A 19,498-nucleotide genomic window follows, 5' to 3' on the forward strand; every position below is an offset into this window, starting at 1 on the left:
TAAAGAAAACCAACTTGGCAATATTGAGTCCTTTGAAGAATCTTGCAATATCTTGATCTGAAGACTGCCACGGTAGACCTCGCGCCCGGACTATGGTGTTGTCATCAATAAGTTCCATCTTGCTGCTGTGGGTAAAGCAGAACTTCAGGTTGCCTAATCAGCGCTAGAGACTCTGACCTATTCCCTGCTACCATTTTCCTAGTTATGCAGAAGGTATTATTTGGTATTCAGACAGACTTGTAAGACTGCCTGATTTATTTGATAACCTCAAAATTATGTGGGCACTGTTCAAAGTATTCTTTGGAAAGAAAGAAAGCCAACTGCTGGAACACCTAGGGGGCTCAGTGGTTAAGCATCTGCCTTTGGCTCAGGTCGTGACCCCAGGGTCCTGGGACTGAATCCCACATGGGGCTCCCTGCATGGAGCCTGCTTCTCCTTCTGCCTATGTGTCTGTGTCTCTCATGAATAAATAGATAAAATCTTTAAAAAAAAGAAAAGAAAGAAAGAAAGAAAGAAAGAAAGAAAGAAAGAAAGAAAGAAAGAAAGAAAGAAAGAAAGAAAGAAAGAAAGAAAGAAAAGAAAGAAAGAAAAGAAAAGAAAAGAAAAGAAAGAAAGAAAAGAAAGAAAAGAAAGAAAAGAAAGAAAAGAAAGAAAAGAAAGAAAAGAAAGAAAAGAAAGAAAAGAAAGAAAAGAAAGAAAGAAAGCCAAATGCCTATGTAGGTCTAACACAACTAGCCCACTTAACAAATCACTGGCTGAGTTGCCGCTTGCTTGCCATAAACTCAAAAGGACCCAGGCATAAAAAAAAAAAAAAAAAAAAAAAAAGAAAAAGAGGGATCCCTGGGTGGCGCAGCGGTTTGGCGCCTGCCTTTGGCTCAGGGCGCGATCCTGGAGACCCGGGATCGAATCCCACGTCGGGCTCCCGGTGCATGGAGCCTGCTTCTCCCTCCGCCTGTGTCTCTGCCTCTCTCTCTCTCTCTCTCTCTCTCTGTGACTATCATAAATAAATAAAAAAAAAAAAAAAAAAAAAAAAAAGGACCCAGGCTAAATGGATAGGAAGCAGAGTTCTCCCAAAACCCCGATAGCCAGGAGGTTCCTAGAACCAAGGATAGGTTTAAATCGATTATCAGATCTAGCCAGTATACCAGGTGGGGGTTTCAATCCAGTTTGACAGCAAAACCTAAGATCTGCATAAAGTTGGCAATTAACCCGCATGAGGGACCCGCGCATGCAGTCAGAGCTCTGCCACTGAACCATCTCCCCTATCAAGCAGGGCGGTTAGGGAAGCGCACGGAGTTCCAGTTCCCACACCCGTGAGCAGTTTGCAAATTACCTTGTCTACATTTTGACACCTTTTGGGGGCTCTGTTCCTCCCATATTCCTATCTCCAGTAATCCCACGACACTTTCCAAATCAGTCACTTTCTCCCCAACTAAATAGACCCCAATGTCTCTCTATGGGCAGTGACGTCAGAAGTTTTTTTTTTTTTTTTTTTTTTTTACGTCAGAAGTTTTTGTTCACTTCGGGCACCAGGCAATCTCAGGAATTCACTGCAGTGATTCACAAGCAAACAGGTCTACCTGTGATCACGAAGAGATACCACCGTTTCATACTTCTTGCCAGTTATTTCCTTTGCTTTAAAGTACAGGCTGATAGGACATACTTTAAATTATCTCAGTAAAAATCTCGTGAACTTTTAAAGCCTATGGTTTTCCCTCTGTAGGTTTTCCTGTGAGAGGATGAATAGTTCAGAGGCTGAAATACGAAGCACCGACACGATACCTAAGGGTCATGATGACTAAGGATGCAGATATTTTTAAGTTTAATCCTAACATCCAAGCTCACTTTAAGATACAACCTTCTTTTATAAAATTAACCTGATATTTAAAAAACGGATAGCCGAAAGGTTTAGTGAAGTTACTGAAATACAAAGGGAGCTAAATATCATGATGAATATGAACAAAACAAAACAAAAAGCTCAAATGGATTACCGCTCTAGTACTTACCAAGTGCCACTTTCAAATTTGTAATTTACTCTCTCCGGATCTGAAAACCTGTGATCTAAAAATGAGAACACAGAAGTCCTCGTTTTAGCTACTAAGGAGACAGAGCTGTGGGAGGGCTTTCAAGGGTATACGAGGAAAACATGGCAGGAGGGGATTCTGGGTTTGCAGCTGTTACAACAGCAATACTTACTATAAGGCTCTGAAATCATTGCTAAAATTATATTCCCCATATCTTCAACTTGGGAGGCTCCATACCGGGAGACCAAACTATTCTTCTCAAAATTTAAACCTGGGATATCAAGTTAAGGAAACATCTCAAGGAAGTAAAGTGAAGTGCTTCTAACCCAAGGGTTAATGCACACAGAGCCAAGAAGCCAAGTAAAATGCCTCGAAGACAGAGCATTATTTGAAATCACAGAAGAGCCGCTTTGTGTCAGTCTGAACCTCACCCACACTTCCTAGAGTCTCCAATAACTGTCCTGGGTAAATATAGAGTAAAATGGCCAAAACAATCCTGTCCTGAGGCACCTCCAGTAGTAACATTTGTTTATTGAGGGGCACCTGGGTCCTGGCTCAGTGGTTGAGCATCTGCCTTTGGCTCAGGTCACGATCCCAGGACCCTGGGATCAAGTCCCTGCATGGAGCCTGCTTCTCCCTCTGCTTCTCTGTGTCTCTCATGAATAAATAAAATCTTTAAGAATAAATAAAATTTCTATAATTGAGTAGTAGCAAATGCATGAAATACTAAGCACTTTCATTTAGTGTTGAACCATGAAGTATACACCAGAGCAGTAAATTCCATGCCCCTGTTATCTTTATAGCATATGCAAAGCAATGAACACGTGGACTTAAAGACATGGTTATATAGTCAAGACCATGAGGTATTAAATGGCTTTTTTAGGCTGTTTGAAAAAAAAAAAAAGACACTTCAGATTACTGATGACACCATTTCTGGAATGCCACTCTTACTGAGAACTTCCCTACTGGAAGAATTTTAGACCCATATAGGATAGTCCTCTTAGATGGCAAATTCGTAGAAATAATTTAAACACTCAGAGCTAACAATGGCCAACGTGGGATTTGATCAAGTGAATACATGTTTTGGGGAAGCCAGAAAACAGGCTTTTAAGAAGCTGAAGGGTGAAACCAGAAGCGATTTCCAGCAAGCTTTATTAACTTATAATCTCTCTAAAATAAGCATGTATTTTTATGAAGAAGCTAACGGTTATTTAAATGTTTAATTTTATTTTTAAGTTTTGATACTATAGTCACACTCTGCATTGTGTGTAAATTTGCATAAATTTCGTGACGTAGTACAATGCATACAACAGGTAACACTCTGGGACGTTGTCTTTTCTCGAGGTTTTTTTTTTTCCTTTCTTTTTTTTTTTTTTCCTCAAGTTTAAAAGGAAGAGTTACCTGGGGAGGTGGTTATTAGAACGTTTGCCTTTATTTTAGTTTTTTTTTCTTTTAGTTTCTAACTGATGTTTTATAAGGGTAAAAAATGAAGACAGACATCAAAGTACTACTTCCCTGCAATCAGAGGACACAAGGTTAAGACAGTTCAGAGAGCTCCCTTCCACCAAGCATTATAGCCAACATCTTAAGAGTTAACTCAATGAGCAATATCCCTTTCCATTTCATCCCTACACACCCTTCACCCCACCTCTTGCTTCACTAAGGAGACATTGTTTTCCCACTGCGCTGGGCAAATTCACTTTGGGTTGTCCCTCATCCAGCTACACTTCTCTGCAGTTCAACACGCCACAGGTAGAAATACAGCCGTAAGTGCCTTGGCAAATTACTGAACCCCACTAAACTTCAGCTTATCTGAGAGGCCAAAGCTGTGATAATCTTTACCTCCCTGGGCATTTTTGTGAAGATTACATGAGATAAAACAAGCCCAGGGCACAAAGCAGGCATTATAAAAAGTGATGTCCTCCCCCTCTTCCTAGAACCCTTGGGTGGCCAACTTTCATAACCCATGACAATCATACTTTGAGGGGTCATTCACCAGATGTCTTATTTGTATACTCACAGGATAACAATCAAGCTGACTTGGTAGATAATTTCTGCATTTCCCCACCCCCTGAAATCCCACCCTTTACATCATCTAGTGATGAAATAAATTCGCTGCCCGCTAAGGGATTAGGAAAACCACCCCAAGAGATGCTCAAGCAACAGAGCAAGGAGCATGGGTTGGGTCATTAAAATGATTACGGGGCGGGGTGGGGGTGGGGGCATTGCTGGCCCATTTGGTAGAGCACTGTGACTCCTGAACTCAGGGTTGTACGTTCAAGTCCCACAGTGGGCATAGAGATTACTTAAAAATAAAAATCTTAAAAATTAAAAAAAAAAAAAAAAGGATGGAATGATTATCCACAGAAGGTATACAATAAAGTATTAATCCAGTGTTGTTTTCAAGGAATATGATGACAGGACAGAGAAACAAGAGCCAAATGATAAAGATATTTTGGGGAGACAACTGCCCTAAATGTTCTGGGGAGGCAGGTGTGGAGGTGGGAGGGCTTTAAGTCTTTATGGGGAAAAAAAAAAAAAGAGTCTTTATGGAGGGGATCCCTGGGTGGCTCAGTGGTTTAGCGCCTGCCTTTGGCCCAGGGCGCGATCCTAGAGTCCTGGGATAGGGCTCATCGCGTTGGGCTCCCTGCATGGAGCCTGCTTCTTCCTCTGCCTGTGTCTCTGCCTCTCTCTATCGTGAATAAATAAAATCTTAAAAAAAAAAAAAAAAAAAAAGAGAGTCTGTATGGAACTAGGAAGGATTAGCTGTGAGTAACCATAGTTTATCACACAAACACTGCCACCAAACAGTCCTTGGGTACGCTGTGATTCTAATAATGCCTTTAGCCTTGTCAGGGGCTACACAACGGAGTCAAGACAAAAATATCCAAAAAACGGAGACCAATCCCATTGAATAAATCACTATTTGTTTCAACCTTGACACTACTGCCACATAGACCAGATAATTCTTTGTTGGGGTATGTGTGTGTGGGGGTGGGGATGGGTCTTGTGTATTATAGGATTTTTACTAGCATGCTGGTCTCTATCCACCCCAGTTATGACTAAAAGGATCTCCAGGCATAGTCAAATGTCTCCGAATGGGCAAAAATCACCCCAGGTTGAAAATCATTAGTAGAGACAAACAGTTCCCAGTTGTTCCAGCTTCACCCCTTACTATCTACTGATATGAGACCATTACTGAACAGATTTTCAAGAAAATTTGCCAAAGAAACACCACCTACAAACCCAGTAAAGTGCTTTCTCAAAGCCCGTCAGTATGCGCGCGCGCGCACGCGCGCGCACACACACACACACACACACACACACACACCCTCTCTACCTTTGGAAATGAAAGAAAAGGGGATCCCTGGGTGGCTCAGCGGTTTGGCGCCTGCCTTTGGCCCAGGGCGCAATCCTGGAGACCCGGGATCGAATCGGGCTCCCGGTGCATGGAGCCTGCTTCTCCCTCTGCCTGTGTCTCTGCCTCTCTCTCTCTCTCTGACTATCATGCATAAATAAATAAAATCTTTTTTTTTAATAAATAAAATCTTTAAAAAAAAAAAAAAGGAAATGAAAGAAAAAACACAGAAGTCAACCCATGGTCCTCAGCCTGTTTTTTTGTGAAGCCCAGAAAAAGAGTGGATTTTACATGGCTAAAGGATAGAAAAAAAGAAGACTATGAGCAGAGACCATATGCGGTCTACAAAAATTGAAACTCTTGACCACCTAGACCTTTACTGAAAGTTTGCTGACCTCAGACCAAAGGAATTGCTTGCAGCTGGCCCAAACCAGAGAATGCCACAGGAATGCTTACTGCATCACAACATTTTGTCCCCAAACAGAATATTGGAGAGAAATTAAGCTTTGAGGGAATAGGGGTGGGAGAGGATATCTCACTCCAACCACTGGTTTCTCTTCTCTATAACTAAGAGGTATCTCGCCTTCCTCACCTTTGCTCAGGTGATCCCTCCACGAAGCCCCCGCATCTTCCTAATCCCCTAACCAGTGGGGTCCTAGGTAACTGCCACCCAGCACCAATACTTTCTCTAACTGCGCTGGGCCGCAACCATCCATTTAAGAGCTGATTAGATATTACTATTCCTATAAAATTCTACTGTCTCCTCAACAGAGCTACACGTCTCCCAAGCGCAGGTCCCATCTTCCTCGGATCTCTATCGACAACCACAGCATCTAGCAGGTCTCAGAGTTTATGGACCTAAACGGATGGCATTAAACACCATTTCATGCCAAACACTGGCTGTTTCCTCTGATTTTCCCAATAGCCCTACCAGGTAAACGCTGGTAAAACCAAAAGGATGAAGACATTAGGATTGAGAGAAGCTCCGGAACTTGCCCAGTCTCCTGGCTGGTGGGGGAGAGAGCCGGGGTCACAGTTCAGCTCTGACAGGACGACGGGCACAGAGGTCCCCACACTAAGATAAGCAGCGGTGCTTCTCAAGGTGTGTATAAAAGTCAAGGGAAAAAGAATGAGGGCAGCCCGGGTGGCTCAGGGGTTTAGCACCACCTTCAGCCCGGGATGTGATCCTAGGGTCCTGGGATCGAATCCCGAGTCGAGCTCCCTTCTTGGAGCCTGCATCTCCCTCTGCCTGGGTCTCTGCCCCTCTCTGTGTGTCTCTCATGAATAATAATTTAAAATAAATAAATAAATAAATAAATAAGAAAAAGAACGAAAGTAAAAATATAAAGCATACTGTCTGCGTAGACATAGATTAGTAGACGAAGAATTATTTACTGAACTCCACTTTTCAAGGAGGGATATGTTCTAGACACTTGGCTAACTTGGTTCTACATGACACGTCCCAACATGTTTCCCTTCAAGACATCACACACCGGGGATCAGCAGCCCTAAGCTCCTGACAACTTTTAAAAGTCACCCAACCTCCTGCATGCCCAAACCAAAACCCAAACTTACACACACACACACACACACACACACACACACACACACCCTCTCTTCAGAAGGCTTGTTCGATTCCTAATACTTACCAGAATTTAACATGAATAACAGAGTAAAAAAAAAAAAAAAAAAGTTTTAGTACCAGCTCTTTGCCGTATCAATTTATAATTATATATTGAATTACTTGCTGCACGTCTAATCTTGAGAGAAGGAAAGATGAGTCTTATACCCTCCCGATTTATGGCTCATCATGCAACTTACTCATTCTGCCCCGGAGGCACCACAACAGCACGAACAGGCTTAGCCAGCTTTACAAATGGGAGATGCCAGGAGGAAATGCGGAAGGCTAAAGCCAGACGTGGTGGGAACACCACAAACATCTCAGGCTACAATGGAGCAAAATGCGACACAGACACAGCTTCACGCAGAAATCCAGGCTCTGCCTTTATTTGAATGCAAGGGACGTTTTTCCCTAGCGCCGCCTTCAAGTGACATGGATTTCAGGATTCAGTTCAAACTTATATTGGCTGAAGGTGGAATTCAGAAAGCAAGATTTTACAGAGTCCATCAATATAAGCTCAACCATCTCAAGAAAACAAAAGCAAAAACCACCTCTTAAAGGCTTGCCACGATGAGTCAATCCACTCAAGAGTTACCTTTTCTGACTGCCTACAGATGGACACATGTGGTTATAAATTTTCATTTGTAAGTAATCTGTTTTGAAACTAAATTTTTAGTTTATACTCAGAATCACATGTATAAAAATAACAAGCACATTGGGGGATGATCAAGTTTAAGCTACATTGTCGTGACTGCATCCCAATTAAAAATTCTAACCCCAAGCCTTTTTTACCTTGCCACAGACCCTTCGGAAGACCAGTCTGTTTCCTCCCCTTACTCTTATTTAAAACACAATGGCTTAACTGCCAGACGAAGAGCGCTAAAATGCCTATGTTAATGAACAAAGGACTAGCTAACAGGATTCAGGAAGATGGAATTAGTACCCCAAAGAAGAACCAAATTTCCTACAAGTGTGTAAAGGAAAGAAGGGAAAGAAGTGATAAATTACACTTAAATGAGTCACATAATTTTAAAAAATAGGTTCTGGGGCACCTGGGGGGCTCAGTGGCAGAGCATCTGCCTTCAGCTCAGGGCGTGATCCCGGGACCGGGAGGGAGTCCCACACCAGGCTCCCTGCAGGGAGCCTACTTCTCCCTCTGCCTCTTTCTGTATCTCTCATGAATAAATAAAATCTTAAAAAAAATAAAAATAAAAATAAAAAAATTAAAAATAGGTCCTATAAATAACCTTCTAGGTTTTAAAGTGAGCTCTCAAAGAAGCAAATCAAGAATATAACTAGGAGTCATGGCAACAATAGCTTTTTCATACCAGTAATAAAATTCTGGGGGGGGAAAAAATCTAAAACCATAGTTTCGACTCTATTCCTCAGAAGCTTACTCTTTCCAAGAGTAAAAACAGTAAGACCCGTCATAACAAATACTACTTCAGGAGGTATTAGTGTAACAAAACACAGAACTGACAACTCGACTGTACCCTCAAAGAAAGAAAAAAGAGAAGTAGGGGCTAATGCAACAAAAGAGTGACCATTTTTACTTTAGTTAAAAAAAAAAAAAAAAACACTTCTGTGGGACAAATTAGGAGAGAAAGAAACTAAGAAAGCAAGTGTTCTAATGCCTTCTAAATCAAACCAAAAAATTATCCTGAAATTCCCAAACTCCTATTTTAAAAGAATATTGTTTTATAATAAAAACAAACCACACAAAATTAACAAAACTGTGAGTGCTGGCCAAGAATATACAGTCTCTCCAGTCACTTACGATAGACCACAAGCCAGAGTATCTGTGGATTTGGCTGCTATCACGCCGATGTGATGCCAAAGATAATTCCTCCCCCTGCAGCTAACAAGGTCAACTACTAACCGAGCTTAACTGTACACTTGGCGATATTTAAAATCCCTTTCATACGCAAAAAGGTCCCAAGGAGGCTTCAGCACTTCCCTCCCCTCCTCAGGCAGGGCAGGGGGTTTATGCAATTGTAAAGACCCAGTTCCGTGGGTCAGAACAGGCAGAGTGAGCCACCCCCGGCTTTGCGAGGAGGGAAGCAAAATCACCTGCAAGATCAGCCGCGGCCACCCGGGCTGAGGGTTTTAAAGGTCTGTATCCCACCTCACTCAAAGTTCAATGTTTTTAAGTGTAAGACGGTTTAAATAAGGTCTTAAATCAGGAAGGATGTCCTTTTAAGTCCTCGGAAGCTGCTTTTCTTCATCCGAGACCCCCTAGCAACCCAGTGAGGCTCCAGGGATCACAGTCCACGTGGGAAAGTGGCTGCGTGGCCGTAGGTCCTGCCCATGGTAAGACAGGAAAAAAGGGAGGCTGCGGGGTACGCTAGGTTCACCCCCAACGAGTAGGTCTCCAGTGCCCGTGTTCTTCACCACTCTGCTATTAAGGTTTCTAGCTTCATCTTTAACGTATGGGAAAAATAGGCCAGTGTCACGGCGTCGGCACGTGGGTGCACACGCATCCTTCACCCCCATCAGAAGTGGCCCAACAGCCGCCCCCCCCACACACACACCTACTGACCCTCAGACGGGCAGACAAGAGTAGTTTAGGGATTTTTTTTTTTTTATCCTGACAGTGGAAAACTGCACTAGTCAACTGGCCTTTGCTAATGATACACAGCACACACACACATGCAACTGGATAGAAATTTTACAAAATCGATTCCCCTTTCTTGCCGAACACTCCTTGGGTCAGTATGTGCTCAGGAAACACAACATGAACTTACAAGGGACGTCCTCTGTGTTAAGACCCAGCCCCACCCTCAAATGAACTTTATAGATTCCAGAATATTATCCCCTGGTCAAGGGGCACGATTTTTACATCAGAATGATTCTGGCTCAAATGCTGGCGATTCCACTTAAAACCTCTAAGTCTCTGTTTCCCCAGCTGTAAAAAGGAGAGGACGTTCCTCTACCGGTTGTTAGGAGGCTGCTGGTGGCATACAGGTGAGCACCTAACTCCCTCGTTTTCTTTTACCTGCTCTCCTTACATGGTCAAGACTTTATTAAAAAGTTCTTATTAAGCTTGACAAAGTAAACACCATGGAAAAGGTCTTGATTAGTGAGAATAAGTTAGTTTGTGAATCACAAAGCCAAGAAAACATGGGAAAAAAAAAAAAAAGAAAACATGGGTTAAGAAGACTGGAGGAAGTAATTCCATCTACCATGCGGGGGAATAGGGTTGCTCTTCTTTTAAAATGGATAAAAGAAGTCATTCATACAAACAGTCCCATATTTGAAATGTCTTTTTCACAGAAGAAAACCAGCATAAATTCCCTGCAAAAAAAATCAAAGAGAACTCCTCCCTCCCTCTCTCCACACCCCCAAAAAACCAGGGGCACCTGAGTGGCTTAGATGGTTAAGCATCTGCCTTGGGCTCACTCAGACCATGATCCCAGGGTCCTAGGATGGAGCCCTGCGTCGGGCTCCCCGCTTTTCAGAAGTCTGCTTCTCCCTCTGTGTATACTCACTGTCAAATAAATAAAATCTAAAAGAAAAAAAAATCAGATATCCTAATTCCTATTTTCACACCCTTAGCATCTCACTTGATTAAATAAAAAGCTTACAAAACGCTACCCCCAGTTCACCTGCTAACAGAGGTCTTCTCTCCTGCGACCACATACTTTAAAACACAGGTAACAAAACGGCAACTTGAAGAACTCCTAAGTAGTCTCAGAACCAACTCGAGGACAAAAGAGGGAAATAAGTGCTAAAACTAAGGACTAGAACCGCATTCAAGAAATTCCTAAACCCTTTATTTCATCAAAGGAGTCCTACTTTTTCATTTACATAGCTGCTGGTGGTTTACAAAGCTTTCCTTTTGGGAGTTTTGGTTCTGGGAGTTTGGGGAGTACTGGAGCTAAAAGTGAGGCTTGGAAAAGGCAAGTAACTTTCCTTCCCAAGAGCCTCTCCCTCTCCCGGTTTACCTGGTTGAACAGGTAATCCCTCAGGAGCAAATGACTCCCCATCTACTTGGCAAAACCACTGAGGAGGTGTAATGTCCACCTCAACGTTTCCAAATTCAGTGTCATTTCCCCATCAGAAAGGGAAATATTTAGTGATTTGAAAGAGCACGACTCTTCAGACACTGTAGAAATGCTCAGCATAGAGAAGGGCGAGTGCACAGTCAAATTGGGTAGGATTGTTTTTGACCTGGGGACTTTGGTGGCCCGGTCAAGGAAATAATGTTTCCTCTCAACATGAGTCATAAAATAATTGATCACAGCTGCAATGTGGGGGTGGGGGGGGAACACTGACAGGAAAGCTTAAGAATCCTTACCTATTAAATGGGAAATAAATATGCAGATAAAACACTAATAAAAAGTTAATATTAAAATTCTATTTTCTGGGTGGTAATAACACCGTAAATCCAAGACTCTTCCAATGTAAGCCCAAAGTAGGATATAATTAAGAAATTTAAGAAATAGAAAATGCCCTATTTTTTTCCAGTGAATGAATTACTAAGTGGCGATGAGCTCCTTCTCCATAGTTCAAGTGCCTGAAATGGAGACCAAGTTATTAGCTTTATTCACAATTAATTTGTTTACTATAGGCAAGTATTTCCGATTTTCATCTTCATGGCACTTGAAAAAAGAACTACTGGGGATCCCTGGGTGGCTCAGTGGTTGAGCACCTGCCTTGGGCCCAGGGCGTGATCCTGGAGTCCCACACTGGGCTCCCTGCATGGAGCCTGCTTCTCCCTCTGCCTGTGTCTCTGCCTCTCTCTGTGTGTCTCTCATGAATAAGTAAATAAAGATCTTAAAAAAAAAAAAAAAAGAAAAGAAAAGAAAAAAAAAAAAACCTACCAACAAATAATTGTAGAGCTGGAATTAAAATGAATGCCAAAAGCAAACAAATCAGCAAAGCATCACATCTATTCACTTAAATGTCAGATAGTTCAATTTTTTAATTTAAAAAGTACTATATGCTGGTGTGTAGATAATAAAGCACAGTGCAAGTAAAAAAGTCCAGTTTACTACACTGAAAATGTTTACTACCCCAAATTTTATTCATGTGAAGGTCTTAAAAAGAAACTGAGGAGAAAAAACAAACAAAAACAAAACAAAACAAAAAAGATGAACTTTTATTAAGTTTTCCCTGAACTGTCAACACACTGAGAAAACTGAAAAAACCCAAATGTAAGAACCTCTTGCTTGTAGCTATGGAAATTTTTACCAGCATGTGACCTATAATCACTAAGGGAAGATGGTTTTTGCCAAAAAGAGGCTACCGAATAGACAAGAATAAACAATTCTTGATACACTGCTTTTTCTACTCAAGTTGTCTTTTTCTAAATTAGATAACTTAATTAGATTTTCCTTCCACCTATTTTTTTTTCTAGGTTTTTTTGGTTCTCTGTTTCATCTATCTTAGACTTCCCTGTAAGTCTGTAAATCTGTGAGCAAATAATATTTGTTGTTTAAGCCACCGTCTAATAGAATCTTTATGGTAGCCCTAGCCGACTACTATAGCATTTGAACCAACAAAACAATTAGTAAGAATTTTTTTGCTGTCTCAACCTTTTAATTCTTACACGAACCCCCTCAAAATGAGCTTAATACACACCCCCTCTCCCCAGCACTAATGATGCTAAAGCAAATTTCCAGCTAACTACTTCCAGAAAGAAGGCAGACACAATGGATTTGACCGGCTTACAAAGGGTTGGGAAAAAAACGTACAAACAGTATTTTCCAATCAGAAAAAGAAATTTTGAAATAAAACAAGAATCAGGCTTCAGCTCCTGAAAAGAATGAGTAAGTTTAAGAATAAACATCTATAACCCACAAGTTCCTGAAAGTAACTTAAATCCGACTTCAAGTTCGTTCTCATAGTGGCTTTGGGTGAGTTGCCCAACTCTTCTATTACTCAATTTCACATCTGATGTTGGCACATGACTGCTTATTAGTTAGCACTTTAAAGACTTACTGGATGAAAGATGATGCGTCAGTCATGACTACGAGATTAGTGATTATAAAATTTACTTTTATAATACACAGTGCATCAAATATACTATCCTGGTAATGAAAGAATTTGGGGGTAAAACATCAACCTCATTTTACCATCTCAAAAGATGACTCATTATAGTCACCACAATCTCATGTGTATTTAAGAAACCCAAGGAGGGTTAAAAGGGGTACCCATGAAAATATTTGTAAACAGTAAATACCCACTACTTAAAAAAAATTTGTATCCATTCAAAAGAGGTCAAAGTAAGCCCTAAAACCAGGAAAGTCAAGAACAAGTAGCCTTAGAATCAATCAGTATCAGAGAAGGTGGTCTCTACATTCTCCATCAACAACAACAAAAATCAAACACTCCCATAATACAAACTTCAATTCTGTTTAAATGCGTTCAACTCACAAAAATCCAACTCTAAATCCATCTAACTAAATGCCTGTAATTGTACTATTAGTTCTTCCTAATACAACAGATAAATTTTGGACAGGGTATTTCATTCATACACTCACAAAGTAAAAAATATATATATATACATATATATATTAGAGGTGGGGCAGCTGGGTGGCTCAATCAATTAAGCAACTGACTCTTGACCTTGGCTCAGGTCAGAATCTCAGGGTCGTGAGAAGGAGCCCTAAGTCTGGCTCTGTACTCAGTGAGGAGTCTCTCTCTTGGAGATTCTCTCTCTCCCTCTTTCTCTGCCCACTGCCCTCCCTACACTCTCTCTGTAAAATTAATTTTTTTTTTTTTAAATTTTAGGGGCCCCTGGATGGCTCATTTGAGCCTCCGACTCCTGGTTTAGGTTCAGGTCATGATCTCACGGGTCATGGGATCAAGCCCTGCCTAGGTGCCCAGCTCAGTGGGGGAGTCTGTTTTAAGATCCTCTCCCTCTGCCCCTCTCTCCACTTCAACACTCCCGTGCACACACTCTCTCAAATCAATCTTTTAGAAAACATTTTAAATCTCTTGTATGGCCATTTTGTCTGGAGCTACCTTTTCAAATGATTCTTGGGTAATCACTTAAAGGATACACTCTGTCATTGCTGCAACATCCAGTTTATCAATGTCAGGTGAGCCAGGGCAACACTTCTTGAATTCTTTTCGGAGGTCAAAAAAGGAATAGAAGCATTCAGGCAATAATACATTCTGAGGAAGGACAAGGTAGACACTGTTAACTAGATGAATTTTAGTTCAATGGATCTTTAATAATTAGAAACCTAAGAATTAAATGGAAGTATATTTTACCACAATTAAGTTTTTAAAAATCAAATATGAGTGACGTTATTTTCTAGCACAGTATCATATCCTATATACAAGTATCATGGAAAAAAATGATCTTACTTTAAGGTAATAGGTTACATTTGTGTTCCATCACGCGTTCCATTCAAAATTCTTTTCAAGCTATAATACATTTGGGCTGTCATATTTCCTGACTGATAGAACTACACACTTTTCAGCCATACCCACCTGTGTATTTTCAGGCAGCAATATCAGCCCTTTCAGTTCTCATAAAGACACCTATGTTTAGTGTCTACCTAGATACTGGATTCAGTCACAAAACATAGTATTTTTAAATATTGGTTTTGTATAATACAGATTTTCTGTACTGAAATCACAGTAAGATAGCAAATTCCTAATTACCCAAAAAGGATGATTTTTGTGCCAAGTTAACAGTTCCACATTTTTCCCCCGACCAAGATTGTGGCTATAAATGAGAACTCAAATTAGACTTAAAAGATACCACAAATCTCAAGTGCAAAGGAGAAATAGTTACCTGCCGCTCTCAGCTACTAGCACCACTCTTGTGGTTATTAAGCACGTTCAACTGTTTGGGCAAATATTATACTATTATGTTTTTGCTTCTCCTAGTGGGAGGGGGAGACCCCACACTGAATAACTTTGAAAGATCAATTCTTTAAAACTGAATTCAGATTTTTCTTAAAATCTCAGAATCGTTTCTATTCACTCACTGGGAATTTCTACCCCTCTATACATTAGAAAGTCAAGGAAATAAAGACTGTTTAATGTTTGCAACCTGTAACATTTACGCAATAATGTCTCTTTCTTCCAGATTTCCAAAGTGGATTCTATCAGATGTAGACCTGCTTCTGCTATATTTAAAATAGATATCAGGGCACTCGGCTGGTAAAACATATCACGTTTGATATTGGGGCTGTGAGTTCCAGCCCCACACTGGGTGTAGGGATTACTTTAAAAATCTTTAAAAAATAAAATAAAATAAATATTGTACCATGGTCAGTTACCAAGAAAATGGTGAATCTTCAAAATTACCTACAAAAATGCTCATTTAAGAGCTGTTGATAACTCACATGTTCAACAATAAAAGATTAGTTTAAATTGCTGTAACCACGTAAACTATATTTCTTATGAAAGATATTGATGTTAAAAAAGGAAGATATTGATGTTATATTAAATTATAAAGTAGGCTAAAAAATGTAGTATAAATGCTCCTTGTAAAAATAGAAAGAAGCTTTCTGCTTTTCTACAGAAACCTGGAAAAATATTTTCAAATATGTTCATATTAGAGAAAAATACAGTTTTCTGAATGGCAAGATTATTTTACCATTTTCCTTATTTTTTCTTAATAAATAGAATTACTTTATGATACTAAACTAGTTTCTTGTTTTCGGATACTACATTGTTTTAGGTTTCTTTATCACAATCCTAATAGAAGTGACTCAGGAAAATATGGGGTTTTCCCATTTTTAAAGCAGTCCCTCTAAAATAATAAAAACAGCTGTTTTCCTCCAGCCCAACAGGGAAAGGATTAAGTTTTATGCCTCTCTATAGGAGTTCGGGGGGAGTGAAAAAAAAATCCTTATCTATTTCTGGATCAAGAGCATAACAACTGGTCTAGCATGAGTGAAACACACTTCCCCCTTTTAATGGAACAATTACTGACACTGCTGTAAAAGGAGTGGTTTTCTCAACTCTTAAGATATAGAAACTTGAATTTCTCCTTCAGACTTTTGAAATTGTCATGTATTTAACATGTATCTTTCCATTTCTTCCCTAGTGAGGTCAAAAAGGGAAATCTGCACTGACTAGCCATGATACTTGTGACATCAAATGTCAGTCTAGAGCTTTCTTTGAAGACTTGCCTCATCCAGTTTCCTTAAAAATATTTCACTTTTCAAGTGCAGTATTTGCCTACCCACAATAAAAAGTTACAGCTCAAGCTAATTACGTTGATAAGATCAACTATATTAGCAATGATTGGCTACACTGGGCCTGCCCTCTGTGCTCTCCATTTCCTCACAGCCCCTCCGTATCCTTCCCAGGGAGAGAAATCACAAAGCTGCAGTCAAGTCGTATTTTTCTCACTCTATATTCTTTTCCACATCAGGGAGACCAGCCAAGGTAAAAGATGAGGCTGACCCTACTGTTTCAATACAATATTTAATCAGTTTTGAACATTTGCTAAGTCAAAGTGCAGCAGGCTATAATTAATGTTTCACTAGTTATATGGCTAAGTCTCTACCCAGTACAAAGCTCTTTAATGAATTAGTTACAATTAAGATTTCATTGAACTTTTTGCTTTGCTCCTTCCTTTCTAGGATAAGGCATTTTCCACACAGAGAAGATTACAAGGTCTTAAAAATGGAAAAGTCAATGTTCTCTCCTACTTGCTAGTAAATGAAATGTCAAAAATTCAGCTAATATGCTCCGGAAAAGGGAGACTAGGTCAAAACTCAACATCAAGAGAAACTTTAATTAAGTCACCACAAAGCATCTATAAAATTACCTGCCATCTCAAATAACCTCTATTGAAGGGTCATGAATATTTTTGTGGTAAAATATCCATAACACCGGATTTTGACATCTAAGTGTACAGTTCAGTGGCATTAAGTACATTCACATTGTTATCAAACCATCACCACCATTCTTTTGTCATCTTCTCAAGCTGAAATCCTGCCGTGAAACAGTAACTCCCAACATGCATCTTTTTAAAATGGAGAAACTTGGATAAACCATTAAAAAAAAATAAGGTGTAAAAAAAAAAAAAAAAAGCCTCCGGTCACTCCCAAAAGTCCAATCATTCCCTGAGAAGCCAGCACACTGACCTTCTTGGAAGCCTCAGGATGTAGGATTTGCCGGACATGAAGCTGCCCATCAGTACAGAGGCAGAAGGAGGTTCCGACCCCAATATTCAGCTCGTTGCTTACGGACTGGTTAAACTGAAAACGAGACACAGCGACGCAACTGATGCAGGATTTCCAAAGTGGCCCCACGTGTTGATAACCAAGGAACACCGCGCTCCGCTAGGGGGGCGGCGGGGCTGGGGCAGCTCCCTTCCCACAAACCATCTAAGGGTCCTTTAGCTGGGAAAGCTTTCCAATCAACCCACATTTCCCGGACAGGAGAATTCAGTATCTATATCGGCCCGCCCGTCCCCTCTTCCGTTTTTGCAACAAATCCACATTCAAGACTTTCAAGTCGGGTCCTCGTTTCATCAGCAGGTTGCCTTCAGATTACATCATTCCCCGCTGTTACTTTATGTTTGGATGTTCCGAGATTAAGAAGGATGCCAGCGTCTGATAAACAAACGTGATTAATGGGGAAAGCCTGGCAACCCCAAAAGGAGAACTTTCCCCTAATAATTTGCAACTTGTGTGCTGGGGGTGGGGGTGGGGGCCGGAGAGATCGGACACGCACTTGTGCACAGGTGAGCAGCGCCCCGCCCCGCCCCCGGATCCTGTAACCCGTCAGAACCGCAAAGCAGCCCTAAAGCTGCACTAAGGGGATCCCGCCCGTTGCACGGTGACCCGAACGAGCAGCCCTACAGGTGCCGGCCCCAAACCCAAACCCCGCGGGGGACAGGCGCCGCCGGAGTCAGGGCCTGGGGCGCCAGCATTCAAAGTGCGCTCGTCATTCATTTGGCAAAACCTGACGGGCTCAGGGGTCCCCAGGAATGACCCGAAAAGCAGCGACTTTGGGCCGCGGTCCCGGGGGCTGGGGGGCTGGGAGGGGCGGCGACCCCCAAGCAGAAGGGCCCACCCGGGCCTGCAGGCCGGGTTTGCGCCCCCGCGGCCCGGCGTCCCGCCACCTGCCCGGGGATGCGCCACCTGCCCGGGGCTGTCACCTGGCGGAGGGCTTGGTCCAGCTGCGGCGCGGAGGACAGGCTGTCCGCGTCGATCTTGGTCTCGGCTCTGCAGTCCTCCGTCAGCTCCAACTGATCCGGTCTGACTAGTACTTCGTGCAGCTGCCCCACCTGCAGACGGGAAAGCGGCGGGGTCAGTCCCGCTCCCCAGCTCGGGCGCCCCCCGCGCCCCCCAGCAGAGCTCACCTGCCGCGGGCGGCTCGGGCGGCGGGGCCCGCGCGCCCCGGCCCTGCCCCCACGCGGATCCGGCCGAGCCCCGGGGGTCCCCCGGCTCCGCGCGCCGCCTCCCCACCCGAGCCGGATTTGGGATCAGCCAACCGGGGCCCAAGCCGTCGGCCAACGCGTCCGCCTGCAGCCCGGACCCCCTAGGCCTCGGGCCCGGCCTCGTAGGCGGCCCAACCGGAACCCTTGTTTACCGACTCCCCAAACTTGTAGGGCCAACTTCTGGCCCCGTTCCGCTCGTTTGGGCCAGAAACCTGGAGAGAAATACCTTCTTGTTGGCCAGATCCACGACTTTCCACAAGAGCAGAATCAGCTCCTTCTCATCCGAGCCCAGCTTGGCCCCGGTGGCCCCCGCGGTGATCCCAAAAAGCACCACCAGGTAATCCGGAGACGCCGTCATGACGGTAGGCGGGGAGGGGAGAGGGGGGTTGGGAGCGGCGAGGTGGGGCGAGGCCGGGGAGGCCGGTGCCGAAGCCGCTCCTTGGAGAACGAGAAAGAGCGCCCACCCCCTCCGCGCGGCCGCGGGTGCAGAAGCGGTCACCGCCGCCCGGCGCACACCTGGCCGGCGCTGCGCGCCCCGGGCAGGGAGGGGTGGCACGGAGGGCGCGGGAGGCCTGCCCTTTTTGTACGCGGTCGCCCGTGCGTCTATGCAAAAAGCCAGGAGCAGGGCTGCACCCCGGGTGGAGCGCGCAATGGCTGAAAGCTTTTCTGTTTTGGGATGTGGCTCTACCTGCCCGCCCCTTCCCCCTCCCCCACGTGGTGCAGGTAAGAGACACCTGGCGGCGCCGGCCCATTGGCTCCTTCAAACCACGACGTGGCAGCGGTGGGGGAGGAGGCCGCCCGGGGAGCCGGGAGAGAGGGCGGGAGACAATGGCTGGATGAATGGGGAGGGGAGGGCGAGGGGCGGGGAGCGGAGAGCGGGCGGCGGCCACCTCGAGGGCAGCCGTGGCCGGGCGGGGCGGCTGGGGGTGCCGGGGGCGCCGGGGCCGCCCTCGTTGGAGGGGGCCGAGGGGGACGGGGCCGCGGGGAGAAGGCCTGGCGCGGGGAGGGGAAAGGAGGCCAGGGGTGAAGCGGGGGGCGGGGTGGAGTGGGCCGGGGGGGCGCGGGCCGGGGGGGCGCGGGGCCGGGGGGGCGCGGGGGGCGCGGGGCCGGGGGGGCGCGGGGCGCGCGGGGCC

At 43.7% G+C, this 19,498-nt stretch overlaps 1 protein-coding gene across 5 annotated transcripts in view; it reads right to left on the reverse strand.

Annotated features, from left to right (window-relative positions):
* ESRP1 (epithelial splicing regulatory protein 1) overlaps positions 1-19,075 on the reverse strand; it is a 54,435-nt gene extending 35,360 nt beyond the window's left edge. For 4 of the 5 annotated variants that reach the window (XM_041769648.1, XM_041769652.1, XM_041769651.1 and 1 more), the window contains exons 1-7: positions 18,592-18,866; positions 18,084-18,212; positions 17,065-17,178; positions 14,011-14,125; positions 2,197-2,295; positions 2,007-2,061; positions 15-125 (exon numbers count right to left, since the gene is read on the reverse strand). In XM_041769648.1, coding sequence (XP_041625582.1) covers positions 15-125; positions 2,007-2,061; positions 2,197-2,295; positions 14,011-14,125; positions 17,065-17,178; positions 18,084-18,212; positions 18,592-18,723 — 755 coding nt within the window. In that variant the 5' untranslated portion in view covers positions 18,724-18,866. Of the gene's footprint in view, positions 1-14; positions 126-2,006; positions 2,062-2,196; positions 2,296-14,010; positions 14,126-17,064; positions 17,179-18,083; positions 18,213-18,591 lie in introns of all 5 variants that reach the window. The other variant, XM_041769653.1, reaches the window with a different exon arrangement.
* Between the last annotated feature and the right edge of the window lie 423 nt (positions 19,076-19,498).

Source organism: Vulpes lagopus, chromosome 9 (assembly GCF_018345385.1).
Source record: "Vulpes lagopus strain Blue_001 chromosome 9, ASM1834538v1, whole genome shotgun sequence".
NCBI lineage: Eukaryota > Metazoa > Chordata > Mammalia > Carnivora > Canidae > Vulpes > Vulpes lagopus.